The sequence below is a fragment of the Pezoporus wallicus genome, unplaced genomic scaffold, assembly GCF_028554395.1.
Source record: "Pezoporus wallicus isolate ANWC-B61680 ecotype Strahan unplaced genomic scaffold, APGP_CSIRO_Pwel_v1 contig_3058, whole genome shotgun sequence".
NCBI lineage: Eukaryota > Metazoa > Chordata > Aves > Psittaciformes > Psittacidae > Pezoporus > Pezoporus wallicus.
The window spans coordinates 481638-502503 of record NW_026641153.1 but is presented as its reverse complement, the minus strand read 5'-3'; the positions used below and the strand labels follow the sequence as shown (position 1 = coordinate 502503).

The window sequence follows — 20866 nt, the reverse complement described above, 5'->3', positions numbered from 1 at the left end:
ATTTTTCCATGATCCAGAATTTCTCTGCTTCACATTCAGATTAATCAGAAGGAGATAGTATTTAGTTTGTTGGGATTTTACTAGTTTCATAAATTATTTTAAATCTCTGACTGATAAGCAATTCACAGTGCTGTAGCAGCCAAGCAAAATAAATAGCTGTATGTCCATTAGAATGTAAATTAACTCATTACTATGCTAGCTTCTGACCTTTTCTGATGGCTGAATGCTTGCTAACTCTTTACTATTCATGAAAGTGAAAACTTAATGGTACCTTGAGATTCTTTAGTCTATTTTTAGAGGAAATAGTTATAGACACAGGTGACCAGTGAGAGTCCCAGCTTGAACATCAAGTACTTCTGTCATTCGTGACTTTGAATAGTTATCCTTTTTCTCATTATTTGTGAAGATCTGAATATTATTGAAAAAACATTCCTAGTTCAGTGAAACTTCATGAACTGAACAAAAAAATGCTACTTTGTATAAAAAGCTGAATATTGATTTAGTACCTGATCTCACAGTCAGTTAAGCTTTTGTATCAGTTCTATAGAGTTAGAATCATAGAGCCATTTATGTTGGAAAATACCTTTAAGATCATAAGTCCCACTGCTAAGCCAGTACTGCCAAGTCCAACACTAAACCATGTCCCTAAGAGCCACATCTACACGTCTTTTAAACACCTCCAGAGTGGTGACTCCATCACTTCCCTGGGCAGCCCCTTCCAGTGCTTGACAACCCTAAACTAAACCTCGCCTGGTGCAACTGGAGGCCATTTCCTCTTGTCTTGTTACTTGGGAGAAGAGACCAACCCCCACCTCTCTACAACCTCCTGTCAGGCAGTTGTAGAGAGCGGTAACTTCCCCCCTGAGCCTCCTCTTATCCAGTTTCTCAGTTCCCTCAGGCGCTCTCATCACACTTGTGCTCCAGACCCTTCATCAGCTTTGTTGCCCTTCTCTGGACCTGCTCCAGCACCTCAATATCTTATTTTTAGTGAGGGGCCCAGAACTGAGCACAGGATTTGAGGTGCAGCCTCACCAGTGCTGAGTACAGGGGGATGGTCACTGCCCTGGCACTGCTGGCCACACTTGGTGATACAGGCCAGGATGCTGTTGGCCTTCTTGGTTGCCTGGGCACACAGTGGCTCATGTTCATCTGGCTGATTACCTGCACACCAGGACCTTTTCTTACAAGCAGCTTTCCACCCACTCTTCCCCAAGGCTGTAGCGTTGCCTGGGGGTGTTGTGGCCCAAGTGCAGGACCCAGCGCTGAGCCTTGTTGAACCTCATACCATTCTCCACAGTCCATTGATCCAGCCTGTCCAGATCTCTCTGCAGAGGTTCCTACCCTCAAGCAGATCAACACTCCTGCCCAACTCGATGTTGTCAGCAGACTTACTGAGGGTGCCTCGATGCCCTCATCCAGATCAGTGATAAAGATTATAAACAGAACCGACCCCAGTACTGAGGCTGGGGAACACCACTTGTGACCAGCCAGCAGCTGGATTGAACTCCATTTGTCACCATTCTTTGGGCCTGGCCATCCAGACAAGTTTTAACCCAGTGAGGAGTACACCCCACCAAGACATGAGCAGCCAGTTTCTCCAGGACAATGCTTTGGGAAATGGTGTCCAAGGCTTTACTAAATTCTAAGTAGACAGCATCCACAGCCTTTCCTTCATCCACTAAGCAGGTCATCTTGTCATAGGAGATCAGGTTAATCAAGCAGGACCTGTCTTTCATAAAGCCATGCTGACTGGGCCTGATCACCTGGTTGTCCCCTATGGGCTGTGTGATGGCATTTGAGATGATCTGCTCTATAACCTTCACCAACACTGAGGTCAGACTGACAGGCCTGTAGTTGTCCAGATACTCCTTTGAGCCCTTCTTGCAGCTCAGTGCCACATTTGATAACTTCCAGTCAACTGGGACCGACCTCCCTGATGAATGATTGAAAGAGGCTCAGCGAGTACTTCTACCAGCTCCCTTAGTACTCATGCATGGATCTCATATGGCCCCGTAGACTTGTGTGTGTCTAAGTGGTGTAGCAGGGCATTGACTATTTTCCCTTGGATTATGGGGGCTTCATTCTGCTCCCTGTCCTTGTCTTCCAGCTCAGGAGGCTGGGTACCCCAAGAACAACTGGAGTTACTGTTAAAGACTAGGCAAAGGAAGCATTAAGTACCTCAGCCTGTTTCTCATCCCATCCTTTGTCCCTATTTTTCCTTCCACATCCAATAAAGGATGGGAATTCTCCTTTGTGGCTAATGTTTTTATGGAAAATTTTGAATTGTCTTTTATGGCAGTAGCCAGATTAAGTTCTATAACCAGCCTTCCATCTCAGTGCAGTACAGTGCTACATCAGTTACTTGCCAAGCTGTCAGTATGTATCCTACTGCAAGAGAACTGACTCTTGAGTCTAACCATATGTATTGCCATGGGCCTGATCAAACATGATGGCTCATTAATCTCACTCTGATGTGGCATGTGTTGATTTTTGACCCATTGCATCGGGTGCCATTCCAACCAAAGACCAAATGGATCCTCCACAGCATGGCACCATCACTCTGAAGGACAGCTGACAACAGGAGTAGCTAACTATACTTGAAGAACTAGAGCTCCCAATCTTCTACAGCTACTCTTTATCTCAAGGTAAATCAACTTTTTATTGTTGCTGGAATAAGAGCTCAATACTTAAAGCTGTTTGAAAAAGGCAGACCTTTGAAAAATGCTACATGGTAATCATTGACTTTATTAGAAATGGAACTACTAATTTCCAATCCCTATGTATCACATGACCAATTCAAACTTTTTATCACCTCCGTGCTTTCATAAGTATTATTTCTATCTATTTAAAATCTTTATTTCCTTTAAGATTTTCTTTACTACAGTATATAAATTAATTGAATTTATTTGTTCTCATCATTTAGGTTTGTTTTCCTGAAAAGGGGAAAATATTTGAAGAATAATTTAATTAATGCTATATATTTTTTCTATGTATGCAGCAACAATAATAACAAAACCCCTACATTATCTCTTCCACCAGTATTTTTGGAATTTAGCTAAAGGACATTTTGCATCTTAATGAGTGAGCTCAATTGTAGTTTGAGTTCTGTACACCTAATACAATCAGCATAGCTCAAAAAAAGGTAATCATACAGAAGAAAAAGCCAGATATAAACTGAATGGCAAGAAGCAGTTCTATACATCCTGCTAACAATGTACACCATGGGCCTAAACTCTCAGAGAAGTTCTCCACTATCACATCCATTTGAAGTTAATGGGTGTTTGACACCCCTGGAACTGAGGCTCCAGTATAAGCAACTGATAGACATCTCAAAGATCCCAGTAAGCGAAAGAAAAAGCATAGTACATTTATCAGTAACTTTTCTGGAAAGGAAAACTTTTGCTGAAGTGAAGTGTTGTCACATGGACATTGATAAGATGCCCATGGAGTCACTTAATGCTCTGGGAGTGCTCATCAGCCATCTGTTCATTGACTTCCAAGCATCTACGTGAGAAAGGTCTGTGCATTGCTTGGGATAGCTTTGTTCAGGAAGCCATATGCAACAAGGCTTTTATAGCACCCAAGAAGCCCAGCGAAAGCTAATGGGCAAAGCACTTGCTGTACCGTCAGTGTGACAAGTGATGTGGAGACAGTTGAGTTGCCCTGAACATTAGATTAAAAGGCTGTATCTTTGATGCAGTTGAGTTCCTCCCTGCAGCACTACCACACGCTGTCACTGCAGAAATCACACTGTTCCCGGGCTTCAGTTTAATTATACAAACACATCTGCCACGGAGGGGAATATCATTAAAGTTCCTGTGGTTTAGCAATACTTATGTGAACTACTTGTAATTTCACAGGTCTTAAGAACTTTTTCAGGAATCAATACAAAAGAGAAGAAGGGAAATGGAAATGTAGCAAAAAGCATCCACATGGAAGCAGATCGATAACCAAAGGCTGGTTTTGAATTATTGATATTATGGAATGCACCAAATTCAGAATTTTCACTGAGAAAAGCTGCTTTTAAAAACTTAAACCTTCCAATAAAAAATACTGCCTGAAGTGTAAGAAATATGAAATCATTAAGCATAATTTATGGCAATAGCATGGTTAAATTTGTATATAGAAAGGAGAAGATAAAATGAGTGTGATATGATTTATCTTTTATTATAGGATGTCTTCATCGAAAAGGAGAAGTACAATAAACTGAAGCTGGAATTTGCCTTGATCTGAAAAAAAGAAAACAATTTTTTTCCCCAAATAAATTTGAGTGCAAAATCTGGTTTTTTCTTATTGGTGTTTTTTGGTAAAGTTACAGCATAGAAACCATCACAGCTCTGATTTCCAGGGAAGCTCATTTTCAAAGGTGGTAAATGTAATTTAAAACACAATGTAAAAATAATTTTTCTAACACTGCTGTATAAGGAAATGTAATTCTGATTTTTAAAAAGCATATGGTTGTTACTGTACCTCAGCTTATTGCATGTGTATATCATATTCTCAGCTACTCAGGTTATTACAGAAGACATCACAAGTTCGACAGAACAGGTTGGGAGTTTGGAGAGGGAAAAGTGGAAATCTGGAAGCAGGATACTGAAGTTATAAGAGCTTTTCCAGTATGTGTGTCTAGTTAGATGTGAGATGATTGGAAACTTGAGCAGTATCAGTACTGTGTTAGTACTTGTCAGAAGTTGAAAGCTGCACTGCTTGGAGAGCAATTTTAGTCTTGCCTCTAAATCAATACTGAATTGATGCTAGTTTGCTGGCAGCTGTCATTCAGGTGGCATCCCACTGTCTCTGGTGAATACTCACAGCATGTTACGAACCAATGCCAGAAAGTCAAGGGAAAATACAGAGTGGTGAAGTGGGGTCAAACTAAGGGAAAGTCCACTGCTTCTGTTTGCCAGCTGTAGATGTGGTTGCCAATGGCAAACATTGTTGAGTAGTCACTAAATACACATTATTAAGATATATTCTTTGGGTGAGCTTCCAAGCCTCAGTTTTCTACATCTAGAGGATTTGGGCCCATACTTATGCAGAACAATATTTAGAGGTGAAAGTTTAAAGGGAGCATGCAGAATACACAGAAAAGTGCATTTTGCTTTTCTGCTTTTTCATGTGAAGTTTCTGTTACACTTATAATGTACTACATGTACGTTATACTCTTAAGTTCTTGAATTTGCAGCAACAGTTGTGTGTATTTAAATACCAGTGATAATTCTGGACATGTTTGGTTCACAGTAATTATCCATAACCAGTCTCACAGTAACTCGTAATGTCCTACATTGTCTAAAGGTGTGTTTGTTTAGTTTGGGAAAAAGGATGTTTAGTTCAGCTGAGAATACTATTGTTACATGAGGCACCATTAAAATTGCCATGAAATACATGAAAGGTATAAGATTGGTTTTGCTTAATGGAACTAGGCCTTCATATATTTAGTCTAGCACCTAGTCTTTGACATAGGTGAGAGACCATCTTATCTTATATGAAAGTCTTGATCTAATAACTGAATTTAAATCTGAAGAATGGATTTTAATATTAGTTCCAAAGTTTGTTACCTTCAGATATTTTAGTTTCTATCATACTTTTGTACACACGTGGATATCCAATACTTTTTTTTAAATCTTGATTTGGATCTTCTGCTTCTGTGGCATCCTATATTCATTAGTGTTCTTAACATAATTTCATGCTGTGTGAATAAATATTGCCTTTTATTTGTTTTGAGTGTAGATGTGGTCATTTGTATATTGCAGTCTGTGCCCACAGCCTCCAAGCTAAATAGAGGTCTATATTCTCCTTATTTGGGAAAATAATTGATTATTTCATTTCTTGTTAGTTGAGGGGATTTTACTTGATGTATATTTCATTATTTATTTGATTCATAAATGCTACATTTTTAATTGATGGTAAAACATATTTTTAGGTGAAGACAATAAATAAATAGGAAAAAATGACCTTTCAGTTTGATCTGGAATAATTTTTACTGACTGTAAGTTATGGGAGATGCACCAGTTCCAATGGGGAGGGAGTGCTACCTCTCACGATGTTTTCTGAACACCAAATCAGAGTAATAGTTGATCTGAGATACTTTTCAGCAAACCTCTTTGCAAGTTTCAAGTCTTATCTTTAGCTCCAAGGCAAAAAATGCTTTTTAACTTCCACTCTTATTATAGCAGGTAATAAAAAGGTAGCCATCTGCCATCCAAAATGTTGTTAAATAAGTTTCCATTACAGAATCTTTAATATGAAGGTGATGTACAAGCCAGGCCTATACAGGATGCTTGAATTTGAAGGTGGAAAGAAATCTATCTACTTGATAATATAGCAGTTTCTATCCCAACACTGTAGAGTCAGTAAACATAAACCTTTCAGGATTACTTCTCCCCATGTACTTTTTGTTTGTAAGCACTATCAGGTTATACATCAGCATTATAAAACAGCCAGTGTTTCTCTGAAAATGGCTCAAGCTCTTTTTCTGTGGCAGATTTTTTTAGTCTAAATGAGTTAGATATCATGGCAGGAAAAAATTACCTCATTATCACAGAATTCTAGGAAATTTAAATACTGTGTACAGATACAATTCCTTTTGTGATTTGTCTGTGGAAATGTAATTTCCCTAGTGTTCCCATGACTTTTTTTCCTAGACTCACCTTCGAAAAAGAAATAATAAAGTCAGTTTAATCCATCTTTTACAGTTTAATTAAATTTTTGACTGAAAGAGTAGTCTTCGTATTAGATGTCTCAGTTTAAACCCCATTTCTGTTTCTGACAAAACAAATGAACTCTTTGTTACGGGCTTTTAATCTTACTTAGGAAGGTCCAGAGACTTTTATTTTTTTACCTAGTATTAAACCGAAAATGAGTTTTTTAATGATAGCTATGCTGAAAGCTGCTATTTTTAAAAATGTGACCAAATATCCTTTGAAATGCTTCTTTAACTTGATATTTTGTAAGGTTTTTAACATCGTGCTGCATAAGATAAGAACAGTGTTTACAATTAATATTTCAAATTATCTCCTTTTATGAAATGGCCGTATCTGGAGTTTTAAACAATTATAAGCTACAGTAACTGAAATTCATGAAAGTCACTAAAGCAAGCTATCAGTCAGAAATAAAGGAGATAACTAGTTGTGTTGAAGAGGTAGTCAGGTCTGACCACTTGACCAAAAAAACAGGATGGTCAAAACAAGCAATCCTTCCAAGACCTGGCTACCTTATCTACACTGATAAACCAGTTATTTTTCTTCAGGCTTTTCTGCTAAAAAAAAATCTCTTGTATTATTAGGTTTTGTTGATGGGATGTTCTGAATTGCTTCTTCTTAAAGGTGCGACTGCATTTGACACATCGATACCAGGTCATTTTGTGTCTTATCCAATGTCCACCAAGACGTTTGGAAGTCCTTTTGCTTAGTTCTTTTAATTTTAACCTAATCCCATGCTGTTTGTAAAGTATGGCAATGATCTCAATAGCTCCAGCTGCATATATATATATATTCATATATATATATACACACACATATATGTTTTCTTAGAAATTTTTCCTCATGTTTTGTGTTTTCACCCCTTGTGTGTAGAGAATTTTCATATATATCAATATTATCTACAGACTTGAATGAGAACAGGGGCATAGATACCACTTAGTCTCACACTTTTATGCATCAGAAAAAATCTACTAATGTTATTTTTTGTTTATTTCAGGTTTCTTTTCTCCATGGAAAACTCCAAAGCCTGTAAGTTCCTTTTCAAAATTATACACATTGAGTTTATGAGTACCATTCAAAGCAAAATTATGTAGACTTTCATCTAACCCTCCTGTTCCCAGCTCATCAGATGCCTCTCAGCAGTGCCCCAACTCCAGGTGAGACAGCATCGGGGGGGGGCCTCACTAACAAGCTCTGCAGAGCCATTGGTTTGGAGTCCGCCAGCAGCAGTCTGGAGAAAGGAACATGTCAGTTTTAAGACGGATGTCAAGAATAAGAAATACAGTAGCTCAGAAATGAGGGTTCTGGAGGAGAAGGCAGCAGAAGGCCACAGCAATGGGTTCGGTTTAGTTGACTTTCTAGTTGGCGATCTCTTTAAAATGGACACCCTGCACTTTTTCTGGTTCACAGGCACCTTGAGCTTAACATCCTTAAAGTGACTGCTGTTCTTTCTTGCATTAGTAGATCTTGAGCTGGAAACAGTCACACTTCAAGTGAGAGCTTGGACTAGATACCTCACTGAGGTGCCTTCTAACCAACATTTCTGTGTTTCTATGATTTTAACATTAAATCTCAAGGTATGAAGATCTTTTCTACTGTAAAACTGTAAGCAGTTATGCCACATTATATAATATTTTGAAGTTGTGACAACATTAACAGTATAAAAAGAAATTGCAGGCTACTATTTTCGGTTGTCTGTTTTATTTTGGTTTTTTTATAGTTTGGTTTTTCATTTAAAGACCTTAAAGTAGTGCTTATCTTTCATCAGAGGTGTGTAGAGCAAAAGAGCCCTGACTCTGCCTGAAGTCTTCTAAGAGCAATACGAATAACAATGGCAGTATGTTTTAAAGGATTTATAGCTTGCTTATTTGGGAGTGAGGGGGATGAGGTGCATGTTGAATCTGGACAATTTCACATCGTTTCATATAGGATCATGGCATGTTTATTGAATACAAAAATAATTTTTGTAGCCTGTCAAGTACAAATAGCAACTAATTAATTAGCTGATGCAACTCCATCAGATTGCTTCAGCTTGTGGTGGTTTCAATGTAAAAGGTTAGAGGATGGATGCAATACATTTAAATAAGTATTGCATAAGGCTTTTTATTCATCTAAGTAGCAGGACACTTGTGAAAATAAATGACCATTAAGGTTCCTGTCTGACTGGGATGCTCTGGCCACACAGTGGAGAAGCACCCACCATTCTTTAAAGCAAAAAGGGGACCATGAGCCATTTGCTAGAAGAGAAGAGACAAGCTTCTTTTCCTGAAACAGCGGCTCAGGGATAGTGTGCACTGCATCTCAGTGTGCTCAACATCCCAGGGTAACCTGGGCTGATGGATACTTTCTATAGTTTCTATGTATATAGTGCATATATCTATATCATAGGTAATACAGTTCGATTAGTACAAAATGAACTTGAGTGTCACCAAGCCATTATGCTGCCTGGTGCTCAATAACATGCTTACTTATTCCCAAGAGTGCTTTCATCTGTGAGCTAGTATTATGATAACTCACATTGCAAAACACTATGTGACTATTAACTAATTAATCTAGGTTTGGGAGATATAATTCCCCTTGTGTTTATCTGTTCATGTAACTATTTATGGTAGCAGTATTACCCACAAGTAAGAATGTTTTACTCAGTTTTTAACTTCACACTTCACACAATTAGACATATGGGACCCAGTAGGGTTTTGCCAGTTGATCTTCAATTTTGTCCTTCCTCCAGGGAAAAGTTTGTTCATCAAAGATAATTATATGTTCCTTTCTCTTTTAAAGCCTTCTTTAAATATTTTAATGTTACTCAGTTTCACACTGAAAGAGGTAAGTGTTCTGTTTCTCTGGACTGTCCAAGAAATTAGAAAACTTTCACTTCTAGATAGACAGGGCCCCATATGTCTCTCTGCTTTCTAGCAGTGAGATAGATAGTTTGGTTTCAGTGACTTGTCCATTTTAGATTCCTCACTGAAGGTAAAACCTAAACGTAAAGTGAAACCTAAACATAATTCTCCATTTTCCTTGATCATAAGGAGCTTGTACTGAGCTCTATGACCCCTTAGACATAGGGGTCATAATCAGGTTTGTTTCTGGAGACCTTTGAATTTACATTTCCATGATACAATGATATACTGTAGATATGTTGACATATACGCGAGGAAATTCCTTTAGAGTCAGAAGAGCTATCATCAGAAGTAGCATTGTGACATACATGTGACTTGCCACATAGGCTGATTTACCCAACATGGAGGATAAATTTATATTGATATAAAGGGTACCTGAAAGTACCCTAGGTACTTTCCTGTACCTAAGCTATTTTGATGACCACTGAGGTATCTCCATATGTCACTGTATTGCACAGGATCTATATACCTATAGTGTCCTCTTATATCACATCCCAATTGCTGTCTTTTGTATATGACCCAAAATAAATTTCTCTTTCTTGAACATCATTGGCAAATATTGAATATAGTGTTCCATATCTTTATTATAAGCACTTCATAGCACTAATACTTTCCTTTCTCAACTTAAATAACGTACCCAATGTGAACTAGTAGTGCTTGAGAGTCATCCTGTGATTGACTGAGATACCTACATCTTTTTTGCTCGTTGTTTCTAGTGAAGCAGCCCTGCTTACTGCTGAAACTCTGACAGAAGCACAGCTTATTTATAATGCTACTCTGTATAAAGAATGAGGCCCTCGACAGCTTAAAATGGGAAATAGCCATATTCTGTTTATTTTGAACTACGAAGCTGAGAGTGTCAGATCACCTGTGGTGTGCAGAATGGTAGTTACTCAGCATGTTCACGAGGAAGACTCTAAGCCATCTGTAGTCCACATGCTTGGTATGGAAAAAGCCTGATCCTATTAATCATCAGAATAGAGAGCAAAGCCTACCTGCTGAGCCAAACACCTTCTGAAACTGAGGAACTAAAGGCAAATGATAATCACAGAATTTGTAGAGCAAGGTTGCTGTAAACTTGCAATCAACTTTGATAAGGCACTGCTGATATAAAACTAGAAGTCGTTGGTATTTAGTTACAGCTCAGTTTGTTTCCGAGAGTCATTTTTTGTATAATTAAGTGATTGTTGGTTTATGTGCAAGAACACACTCTTCTGGAGGCTTTACCATGCTTTGCTTCAGGAGGGGTCACAGGAAAAGCCAAATATTTGTTTCCTGGGCTAACCATTTGTATTTTGTTTAACTTAGCTGCTTCAAATATATTTGCTAATGCAATTTAATTAGTAGGTAACTCCTTCAAAAAGAAAAATTCAGATCCCCAAGTCTTCTTTGGCACAGTCTATCATATTATCTCCTTTCTAGCTTCATGTACTTGTGAGACCACTAAGGACAGTCTTGGAGAAAACATGGATTGAGGTGGCTTTCATGCCACATGTACTTTTCATGTACACCGCTGTGTAATTCTCACCTGTAGATGGTCTGGAAGTGTTGAAAGGCTTATCCTGTGCTTGGGATTTTGGTTGGATGATGCCAATATACTGTTTTTGTACTTTATCATTGAACATTTGACTATCACTAGATGCTCAAATACCTGCTGTAGTAATTTTCCCTTTGTTTTGTTTTGCCGTTTTTCCTCACCTTCAAGTGAAGCTGTAAATTCTGCTCACAGTAATCTTCTCCTTGAGCAAATGGCTATTTTCATGCATTCTCAAAACATACAACATTAAGATCATTCAGTTGCTACGCAGTCTGACCACTTCTTTGTTAGGTGCTACTTTCAGTTATGGATTTTAATGAACCTGATTATTGTATCTTCACAGACCCACAGAGTCCATCTTTAGCAGAATAGCTTCTAATAGCTCAGCACATTCTGTGAGAGGCACTCAAAATGCTTCAGAGGTAATGCTGGGCCCTAATCCACATGGGATCATATTATCCAAGAAAGATCATGTCTTCCCACAAGCAACAAATTAATAAGTAAATTTAACCAAGTCATCTTATGAACAGCACAGCACACACCTGTCATCTCAAAAGGCACCAAACAGATTTGCTAATTTTACAAAACACATCTTCAATTGAAATCACTGCTTTTGGTCTCCTTGTAGAAATCACAGTTTTTGCAAAACTTCATCTTTATTCTCTGTGTGGTTTTATTCCAGATGATGGAACGATGGGAAAATCAAGGCAGTCCTCAAACAAGCCTTTCTGCTCCAGCTATGCCACAGAATATTCCCTACCCACCTGCTCTTCACAGGAGTTCATTTCCCGATTCAACAGAGGCCTTTGATCCACGAAAACCTGACCCATATGAGCTGTATGAGAAATCAAGAGCTATTTATGAAAGTAGGCGTAAGTGAAAACTCTGTTCACTGTTGACCATTTAATATTTTAAGCTTTACCTATGAATATGTCACTGATGACATAATTTTCTGTAATTAACTTTTGTAATCTAAAGAAAGCAATTACAGTCACAGCTAATAGAGGCCATTATAAATTATTCAAAAACTCTACACTTGCGTATTTTCCTAGATCTTGCCTAGATTCTGAAGTTTGACTTTCATAGGAGTTTTTTTCCTTATCTTTTTGCCCTCCTCATTTTGACTTAAATCCTTAGTGAAGAACCATATATGTGCCAGCACAGTTTGGTGTGCTAGTTTTCTTCATAGTTAATCCATAGGTTGTGAATTTATCAACAAAAAATCCTTTCACTTACTTCCACTTTAAAGTGAAATTGATTAAAGAAATGTAAAATTTGTCTGTTTTTACAAAAATCATTGTGACGTTTTTGCATTGTCTTTGGTAGAAAGAAACCCACAGCACTAAGTACTATTTGAAGATCTACACAAAACAGGACTGAGTCATCAAGAGTCCTATCTTGATTTTATTTCTCATGCTTTTGGGGGGATATACCACAAAATATGCACTTTCCATTCAGCAGAGTCAGAATCATCTTCTGTAATTGAAGCCATCAAGCCAAGAGTGGAAAAGTGCAGATTATGGGCTTCCTGCATTAAAAAAAAATCTTTGTAAGACAGTGAAGTTATATATGCCATATATATATATATATATATATATGGGATACATCTTTATACTCCCTCTTCTCTTGATCCCCAGTATGAAGAGTTCTATATTTACAGAATCACCCTAAATATTAATGAAAGCAAATAGGCTAAATCCGTGTTTGCCCTTCATAAACCTGTGAGAAGATAGATCTGATGTCAGCTACAAAGATTGGCTTATACCCCAAAAGATGATATAGTACACCCAAAGATCTATTATGCCATTCAATAAAAGAATTAAGAGATTCATTATTATTCATGGGTGCCTTCTATGAGATTTCTGCATACCTGCTTGCCCGGTATGAACTCCAGACTTTTACTGATACAGTCTGCTATGTAGAGGAGCATATACTACACCAGGGGAAGAGCTGATAACTTGTAGGATGGAGTTATGTTAAAGCCTGTGTTTAAATGATTTAATTGGATTTGAGTTCTGTCCAAGAGACAACTGGATATTGTATACAAGCCTTTTTCATCCAACTACCTAGACAAAATAAGAATTGAAAATCCAGAAGCTGCTATGCCCAAACCAAGAAAGTGAGGAATGAAAAACAAGATTGCAGTAACCACTCCTCCCAGATTTCCAGCGCTCTCCTGATTTTCCAGCTAATCCCAAAAGCTTTAATTTGTTCTCTTCTGATGCTTCGCACCCTTTGGTTCTGATGCTTTGTACCCTTTGAACATTTTCTCTACACCTTGATTCCATAGTTTCCAATCAGATCTCTTCTGCATTCATTCATATCCCTTGGTCATAAATAACTGCCTCCAAACATCTCTATTCTCCCTGACATTTTTGTTTCATGAATGCCATAAACACACATTTCAGCAAATTCAATTTGTCAACACTTTGATTGCTTTTATTCTTTACATAGTGCTAGTGTTTCCTGAAGAGAAAAACAACAGGCAGGAAATCCATTATTGAGTCAAGAAATTGTCATCTAGATTGAGCATATAAGAGGGAAAGTTTCAAGATAATACACACTTAGTTTCCTACCATATGGCTGTGTCAGGTTGGTATCTTCAGTAAAGACATACACTTAAAGTACACAGGAGAAGTTCAGTTACTTTGAGGGGTTTTATAAGTACTTCTTATCTCAAAATTTGCCTTATCTCTTGGCAATACCAGAAGAAAAAGAAGGTTCATCTTCTAAAAATAGTGCAAAAAAAGTGAACAGTCATGACCTGGAAAACTCAGAAAGAAAGGGATCCTGCTTGAGTTTTGTTTTTCTCACAGTGAGACTCTATTACTAAACAGTTCATTTTCATACTGCTATAGCTCTGAATTTCTGCCGATTCTTTTATCAGAGGATCTCACTGAAGTCAGCACTCACCAGGACCTCATCAAAGCCTCCTGCTTCCCTATCAGGGGGTTGAGCAAGTTATGCATCACAGTGTAGTTCCATGAGGAGCACAAGTGATATGACTCAAAGCAGAGCAAGAACTAGACCCGAGGAGCTTCATTCACAAGCCTTTGCTCTGGCTGTTAGATATGCTCATCCCTACCTAATGAGAGCAAGAAAGGGACTTCAAGCAGAAATTCTCTATGAAAAAAAGGATTGTTTTCATTCTACAGGAATGTTTTTCCGCCTTAAGAACACGAAGGACCTGCATGACCCTGTGTTATATGGAGATTCCATTATTTAATGATCATATATGAATTACAAAGGACCATTGACTCCACACTTGAAACAGTTTTGTAGAGACAGTTCTGCTAGTACAGCTTGGAGACAAATCAAATCATGCATTAGTACAAAAGCAGAGTGCAACTCTTCTTCGTAAATCATAACTCCTTAGAAAATTGTTTGTTATGAATTAGCTGTTACCTGTCAGCTCTTACCTATGAGCTGTCACCTGCCTCTGCCATCACCCATCAACTGTGCACAATAGTTCCAAGCAGCCGGAAAGGAGCATAAGGCTTTTCCAACTGATGAAGACCACCACATCATCCAAAACAGTTGCCTAAAAGCAAAAGAAGAAAAATTGCTTTCTTCTTTCTTTGTCTTTCCTTTCTTGAGCTATGTCTCTCCATGTCTCTGCCTTTCTTTTCCATTTTCTTTTTTCTCTCTTCCCCTAGTTACCCCCATTTCTTCTCCCTGTTCAGGAGAACCTACCTAGCTTTCTGCTGTTACATTATTTTGCAGAACTCTGAAATGGAGGAGAAGACCTGCTCGCTAACTGGATACCCTTTCCTTTTTCCCTCCAATTATTAATTCTAGGCAAATCATTTAACTCCTTTTTCCTTATGAAAACTCTTAAGAGCATGACAGTGTGACTCTGCTGATAATGATGCAACCTAGGTACAGAAGATAGAAAATGGATCAGATCAGGAATTTCCTAATAATGAAAAAAATTATAAAACTTGATATACACCAGTTGTTACAGCTGTAACTGGACCTATAAAGTTGTCACTGGGAGAACTCATTCTGAATTTAACATTTTTGCCTTTATAAATCCTCCTTATTCTCTTTTATATTTTCTGTTGAGCTCTGTTCATTGTAAAGACACAGTTTATAACAAACTGGCCAGAGGTCTGTGTAGGCAGACATTAGTCAAACAGGAGATGCAATGTTGTTGGGAATCATAATGACATTAATATTTCACTATTTACAAAATATGGAATAAAAATTTGGGGTTATAATCTGCCACAGAAAGCAGTAAAATATTTATATTTTTTTAGCAATTAAGTTAAATTTGTCCTTCAGTCAGTGTGGTACTCCAAGACTGGTGATGTGACACAGAAATGCCAGTAAGAAGAATGAGATTAGACAGTGATAAGCTTTCATTAAAAGTGAAATCTGAACAATTACAATTCCACCTTTTACTGGAAGGATAAAGGTTTCTTCCTTCAAAATCTCCATTGTATTTTCTCCTCTGACCACTGTATCATGAATTTCCCAAGTTCCTTTCAAATACATCAGTTGTCTTATGCACTGTAATTTACTTTCTTTTTCTGTAGAGATTTAGACAAATTGGAAAAGAACCAGAAAGCAAAGTCAACCAACAGCTGTGAAATATGTAAATAGCAAATGTATTAGCATAAGCTTTATTAGCCTTTATAAAATAAGGGTGTTTTCTTATGCAGACTTATGAATACCTTTCTTTAAGAGTCACAGACAAGCACTGAAATACATATTCACAGGCTACCTTTCCTCTGAAATATTACTGCAGGTATTCAGCAGGGCATCATTAAAGTATCAGCAATAAGAAAGATTTGTGAGACAGAATTATAGTGACTAATAATGTGTAACTTTGAAAATAACATCCTTGCAGAAAAATACTCAAGTTTCCTAAATTTGATACGCATAGAACATAAAAAAATATATATATAATAGTACATGTATAGATCTGAATGCATCATCTATGCATATGTCTGTGGCATAGTCTACAGCTATGCAGAATTTTCTTGTCAGCGATTGTTGGCTGAAGACATACATAGTTACAAACTTGAAAAATTGAAGGAAATTTTCCACGTAATTGTTACTGCAGTTGGTTCAGACAGGACATTCCTGACCAAAAACTTGCCTCTAACAATCTTTTACATTTTGCTCATCGCTTGTCTAAAAAGATTCATATTTTGGTTTTGGTGCTTTGGAAGGATATAGACATATGTGTGCATATTTTTACATACATAGCACTATGATAGCATTAAATACATAGTATTCTGAAGTATTATACAAATATGAATATAAATAAATATAAATATAAATGTCAGGGGGAAGAGGTGTGGTAAGGGTTTGGGATTATAAATTCAGAAAAGTAGGTTCTAGTTTCAAATTTTCCTGGGATCAGTTTGCCATATCTGTCAATATTTCTATTCACAACTTACTTCCCTGTATATCAATAAGACATGCCTGACTTCACTTAGTAAATAAAAGAGTACTGGTATATTTCTAGGTATTACTTATTGTTACCAAAGTACTCCTTATGCTAGAGCATGACCAACTGAGTTATAGGAAGGTAATTTCTCAAAGTAATTTCTAAACAGTACAGGTTGTCATTTTCCTTGCAACTGTTGATACCCCATAAGCAACAGCATAGAGAAGGTCTAAAAACTTGTATTAGTAAATGAATATAACCTTTTTTTTAATGAGAAATGATACATAACAAAAAGAGAGTAGATTTAGCAGACTAATGTCAAATAATATTGTATTTTTCAAGACTGCAGAAAGAGTTACTCGCCATGACAAAATGGATTTGTTGGTTATAAGAACTGACAGTGAAACCAAAAGCATTTTCAAATGGAATTATGAGAATATCATCATCACAGTACTGTGGATATAAAGTGATTTTGATTGCTTGGATTGCAAAGTAGGTCCTAAACAATCTATGCTAATATGAAGTGTCAGTTTTACAACTGATGGTGGTATTAAAGATACTGTATTCCTTTCTCTTGAACAGTTTACACTTTATTAAAAGGTATACAAATAGATTTTAATCTGCAAGTGGTACAGTGTACTTAAGAAGTCAAAGTAATGGTTTAAGAAAAATTAATTGTAAGCATCGAGTAATTGTTCACAGGTGCATGAGACCAATAGGAACTTCATTGCCTGTGTGCCACTTCAAACTGCTGCTTGCCCAGCTTTGGAAAGGACATTGCAGCAGGATCATATTCATTCTGTTCATCTGTAAGACTCCTATTTACCTGAAGCATGGCTAGGACTGGGATGCTGAAATATAAATGTTTCCCAGTGATAGCTTTCTTCCATTTAATTAGAATTCAACAAAGTATAATCCAGACAATAACTCAGTATATACAATGAATACTACCTTCCCTGTATTTCAACAGCATAATTCTTCTTCCAGATACTACCAGCAACTCCACTGGTGCAAATAAGAATGCCCCATGTGCCATGCTGTAGGTGAACTGTGGACCTAGGGCTGTATCTTGACAGCAAAGAAGTCTGCTATTTTCACCACTGGTTTCATTGCGGTCAGGATTGTGTCCCAGGTCTTGTTTATTGTTTATTTGTTTTCACAAATATTTTGCAGCTTTCAGTTTCAAAACCAAGAGTGTAATATATCTTAGATTAAACATGAAGCCAGATGTGCAAGCATTTTACTGTTCTAACAGCAAAAGTAATCTTGGCTTTGCATTCCTCTGATTGGAAAGAACCTTGATGTATAGCAAGATTCTTGAAATGCACAGCTGCATCTTTGCTTTCCAGAGCACAAACAGTACTCCCCTTAGGGGAGATTTATTTCAGTTATAGTTATATAAAAGTAGCAGTTCAGAAGAAGGCTTTTTAGTTTTATGTTCTTGATTCTTGTATCTAAAAAAATTAATACAATGAATTTACCAAGTATTTTATTATACATTCAAACTCTACTTTGTAATTATTTCATTCCTATTTCCAATAAAGGACTACAACTATTCATGGCAACTGCAGAATTTCAACCAAAAAGGCTTTATATGGAGAATACAGAAATCTTATGCCAACAATCTAGAACTTTGTGCACTTTGAATGTGTGTTCCTGATGGCAGTGTTGGGTAGGCTGGTCTCTTTGTCCTGGCCTCTCCAAACATGCCTTCTGCTGCCTCGTTTCTTAACAAGTGGAGACAGGAGGTTTAACATAGTAAGAGTTTAGAAAATGTCAAAATGAATTTAATAATAAGTAAATGGAAAGTTTTAAATCACCTTGTGTAAAGGTTAGTTTCCTATAAAAATAACTGACAGGTTTTTATAAAACAAAGCTTGCTAGATCTCAGTAATTTTGGTAAAATTACTGGATCAATCAGTTTATTTTTATCAGATAGAAGGCACCAGGACGTGCACAATAGCATGCATTCTGCTTGACTGAGGACCACTCCCAGTTGTTCTTCCTATTCACTTGGAAGCTGCTGTTCTGCATGGTCTTTGAGCCCAGAACTATGTGAGTTTTGGAAAGAACTACCTATATCGCTGCATTTGACATAGGGAGACATTGCTAACAAAGTCCCTTCTTACATGTTAAATGTTCTTCCCAGATCTTTCTTCTTTTGAATTTTTCTACTAACAGTTTGTCTATGACATAAGCACAGCTATTTAGAGGTTCTATTCTAGTATTCAAAGTGCCAGTGACATCATTACAAATATCCTGTACTGCATAGACCCAGACTGCTGACAGCAGATTATTCCTAAAATGAGCACTGCTTTGCTGTAGGTACCAAAAAAAAATCATGTCTGCACTTAGGTTTATCTTTTGTGTAATCATACATTTAAGAACTTTGAGGACTGATTCAGCACCTTCAGCATAGCCCAGTTCCAAGTTTCATTCCTAAACTACAATGCAAACAAGTGCTAGATGCTGAATGGTTTAATACAAGATAATAATTAACACCATGAGATTCTGTATGAAGTTCTCCATGACAAAGACAAGACACCTATTTGGGAGCAAAAGCCAGTTCAGACTTAATGAGATTAGCTTTAAATGGAGCTGCCTATTGACAGGCACTTCCGCTTCATAACAAACAATAGCTTACAAAAAAGATACTGCTAAATTACTTAAGATATATGGCTATCTTAACATAGCAAGTTGTTCCCTAGTTTGTCACAGTTTGAGCATGGTTGTGCTTTCACTTTGCTACTCCAGGCCAATTCTGGGGAATATTAGGTTGACTGCAAGCAGAAATGGAAACACAGGATGAAGCAATCTCACAGCAGCTCCAAAGAGTAATTCTAGCTGGATAACCAAGAGAAAAGGCTTGTGTCCTTTCAAACCTAAAAGTGTACTGAGCCTATCAAAATTTTATTGCTTTCTGTAGATTAAAGTAATTCTGTCTCTTTTAAGAGTTCCATTAAAATCTTGAAAGAATGTGAGTAAAAAAATCATTTCTCCAAGTTCACAGTGGAGCAGCATCAGTTTCAAAGTTTTTGGTTTTCAGGAGCTGGGCTGGTGCACTAATTTACATTTAGATAACCCCTCTCATCTTGAAGGATCCCAAATCACTTTACAAAATCTTAAGGGTGTAAAGGAATTACCTCCTTTAACCACCAAAGTATAGATGTGCAATGACCTATAAACTAAAAAAACAAAGCCCACATGATTCAACTCTTAACACAGCCTATAAACACAGATACAATAGGAACACAAAATCCAAAGGGTTGTTCCCATCCAGTGGAATCCCTAGACTGTATTTTAGGTAAGCAGGATAGCAGTCCCCTGAATTTGAGCAGGTCATGGCTGAGACGCCAAAAAAGGCATAAGACATTCAGTGGCTTCCATATCTATATCTGGGAAAATGTCTTTGCTCTAGAGCGTTAGTTCAGTATTGACTCAAGTGAACTATGAATTACTCAGCTGCTTCCGTTACAGTCCATGCTGCCTTTAGGAATCAGTCCATTAGAAGGCAAGTAGCTTTAGTCCAGACTCTTCCAAAGTGGTAAAGCAGCTGCCCACAGAGGAAATACTTTCTTCTCTTTTCTCTCACTTCTCTCACCACATCCACGTATTTCCAGGAGGTTAAGACAAAACTGCTGTCCTCCAGTGCATTCTCTGTGTTCCTTCTGCCCTGAGCTATCTGCTTACAGCATTAAATCCACTTCTGTCTTCCTTCTCAGGAAGACATTATATACTCATATGTTGCATTACCATCCTACAGATGCTGATGTAACGGACCTTACCCCATTTATACCATGAAACGTGTGGTATGATGTTCTGTTTTAGAGTCACGTGAATGTGTTAGTAAAGGTGGTTTATTTACCTTTTTTGGTTTTGGTAAGCCAATGGAAATCTCGTCTGGTTTGGGATGAGATAATAAAAGAGATAATAAACCAGAAAATCTTAGAACATTTCAAAATCAGCAAAGAAAGTGTGACTGAATTCAGCTATGGACTTGTTCCAGTTTCTTCGAATGCCAGCGAAGTAGTTGCATATGAAAACAAATCAGTTATTTTACTGCATTTCATCTAGTAAAATGCAAATACTTTGAAACTACCTGCATTAAAAGTACTTTAAATGGGTTTACCTACATTTGCCTTCACTTGCCACCAGTTGTTGTTATTCACAACATGCATCCTTCTGAAAAATCTTGCTCTTCTTGATAATAAAAGTCATTTTGCAATTGAATTGAATAAAAGCACTGGTAAATTCACCTAAATACAGCCATCAAACTTTCCCTTTCACTGTGCTTAAGTACAAATATTGTCACTAATTTTCACAATTT

General features: G+C 37.3%; 1 protein-coding gene across 15 annotated transcripts in view; it reads left to right on the top strand.

Moving 5' to 3' along the window:
• The window catches only part of MAGI2 (membrane associated guanylate kinase, WW and PDZ domain containing 2), a 739872-nt gene that overhangs the window by 639682 nt on the left and 79324 nt on the right, over window positions 1-20866 (top strand). For 12 of the 15 annotated variants that reach the window (XM_057422529.1, XM_057422525.1, XM_057422519.1 and 9 more), the window contains 2 exons: window positions 7699-7730; window positions 11824-12013. In XM_057422529.1, coding sequence (XP_057278512.1) covers window positions 7699-7730; window positions 11824-12013 — 222 coding nt within the window. The remainder of the gene's footprint in view (window positions 1-7698; window positions 7731-11823; window positions 12014-20866) is intronic. The other 3 variants (XM_057422520.1, XM_057422530.1, XM_057422517.1) reach the window with 1 other exon arrangement.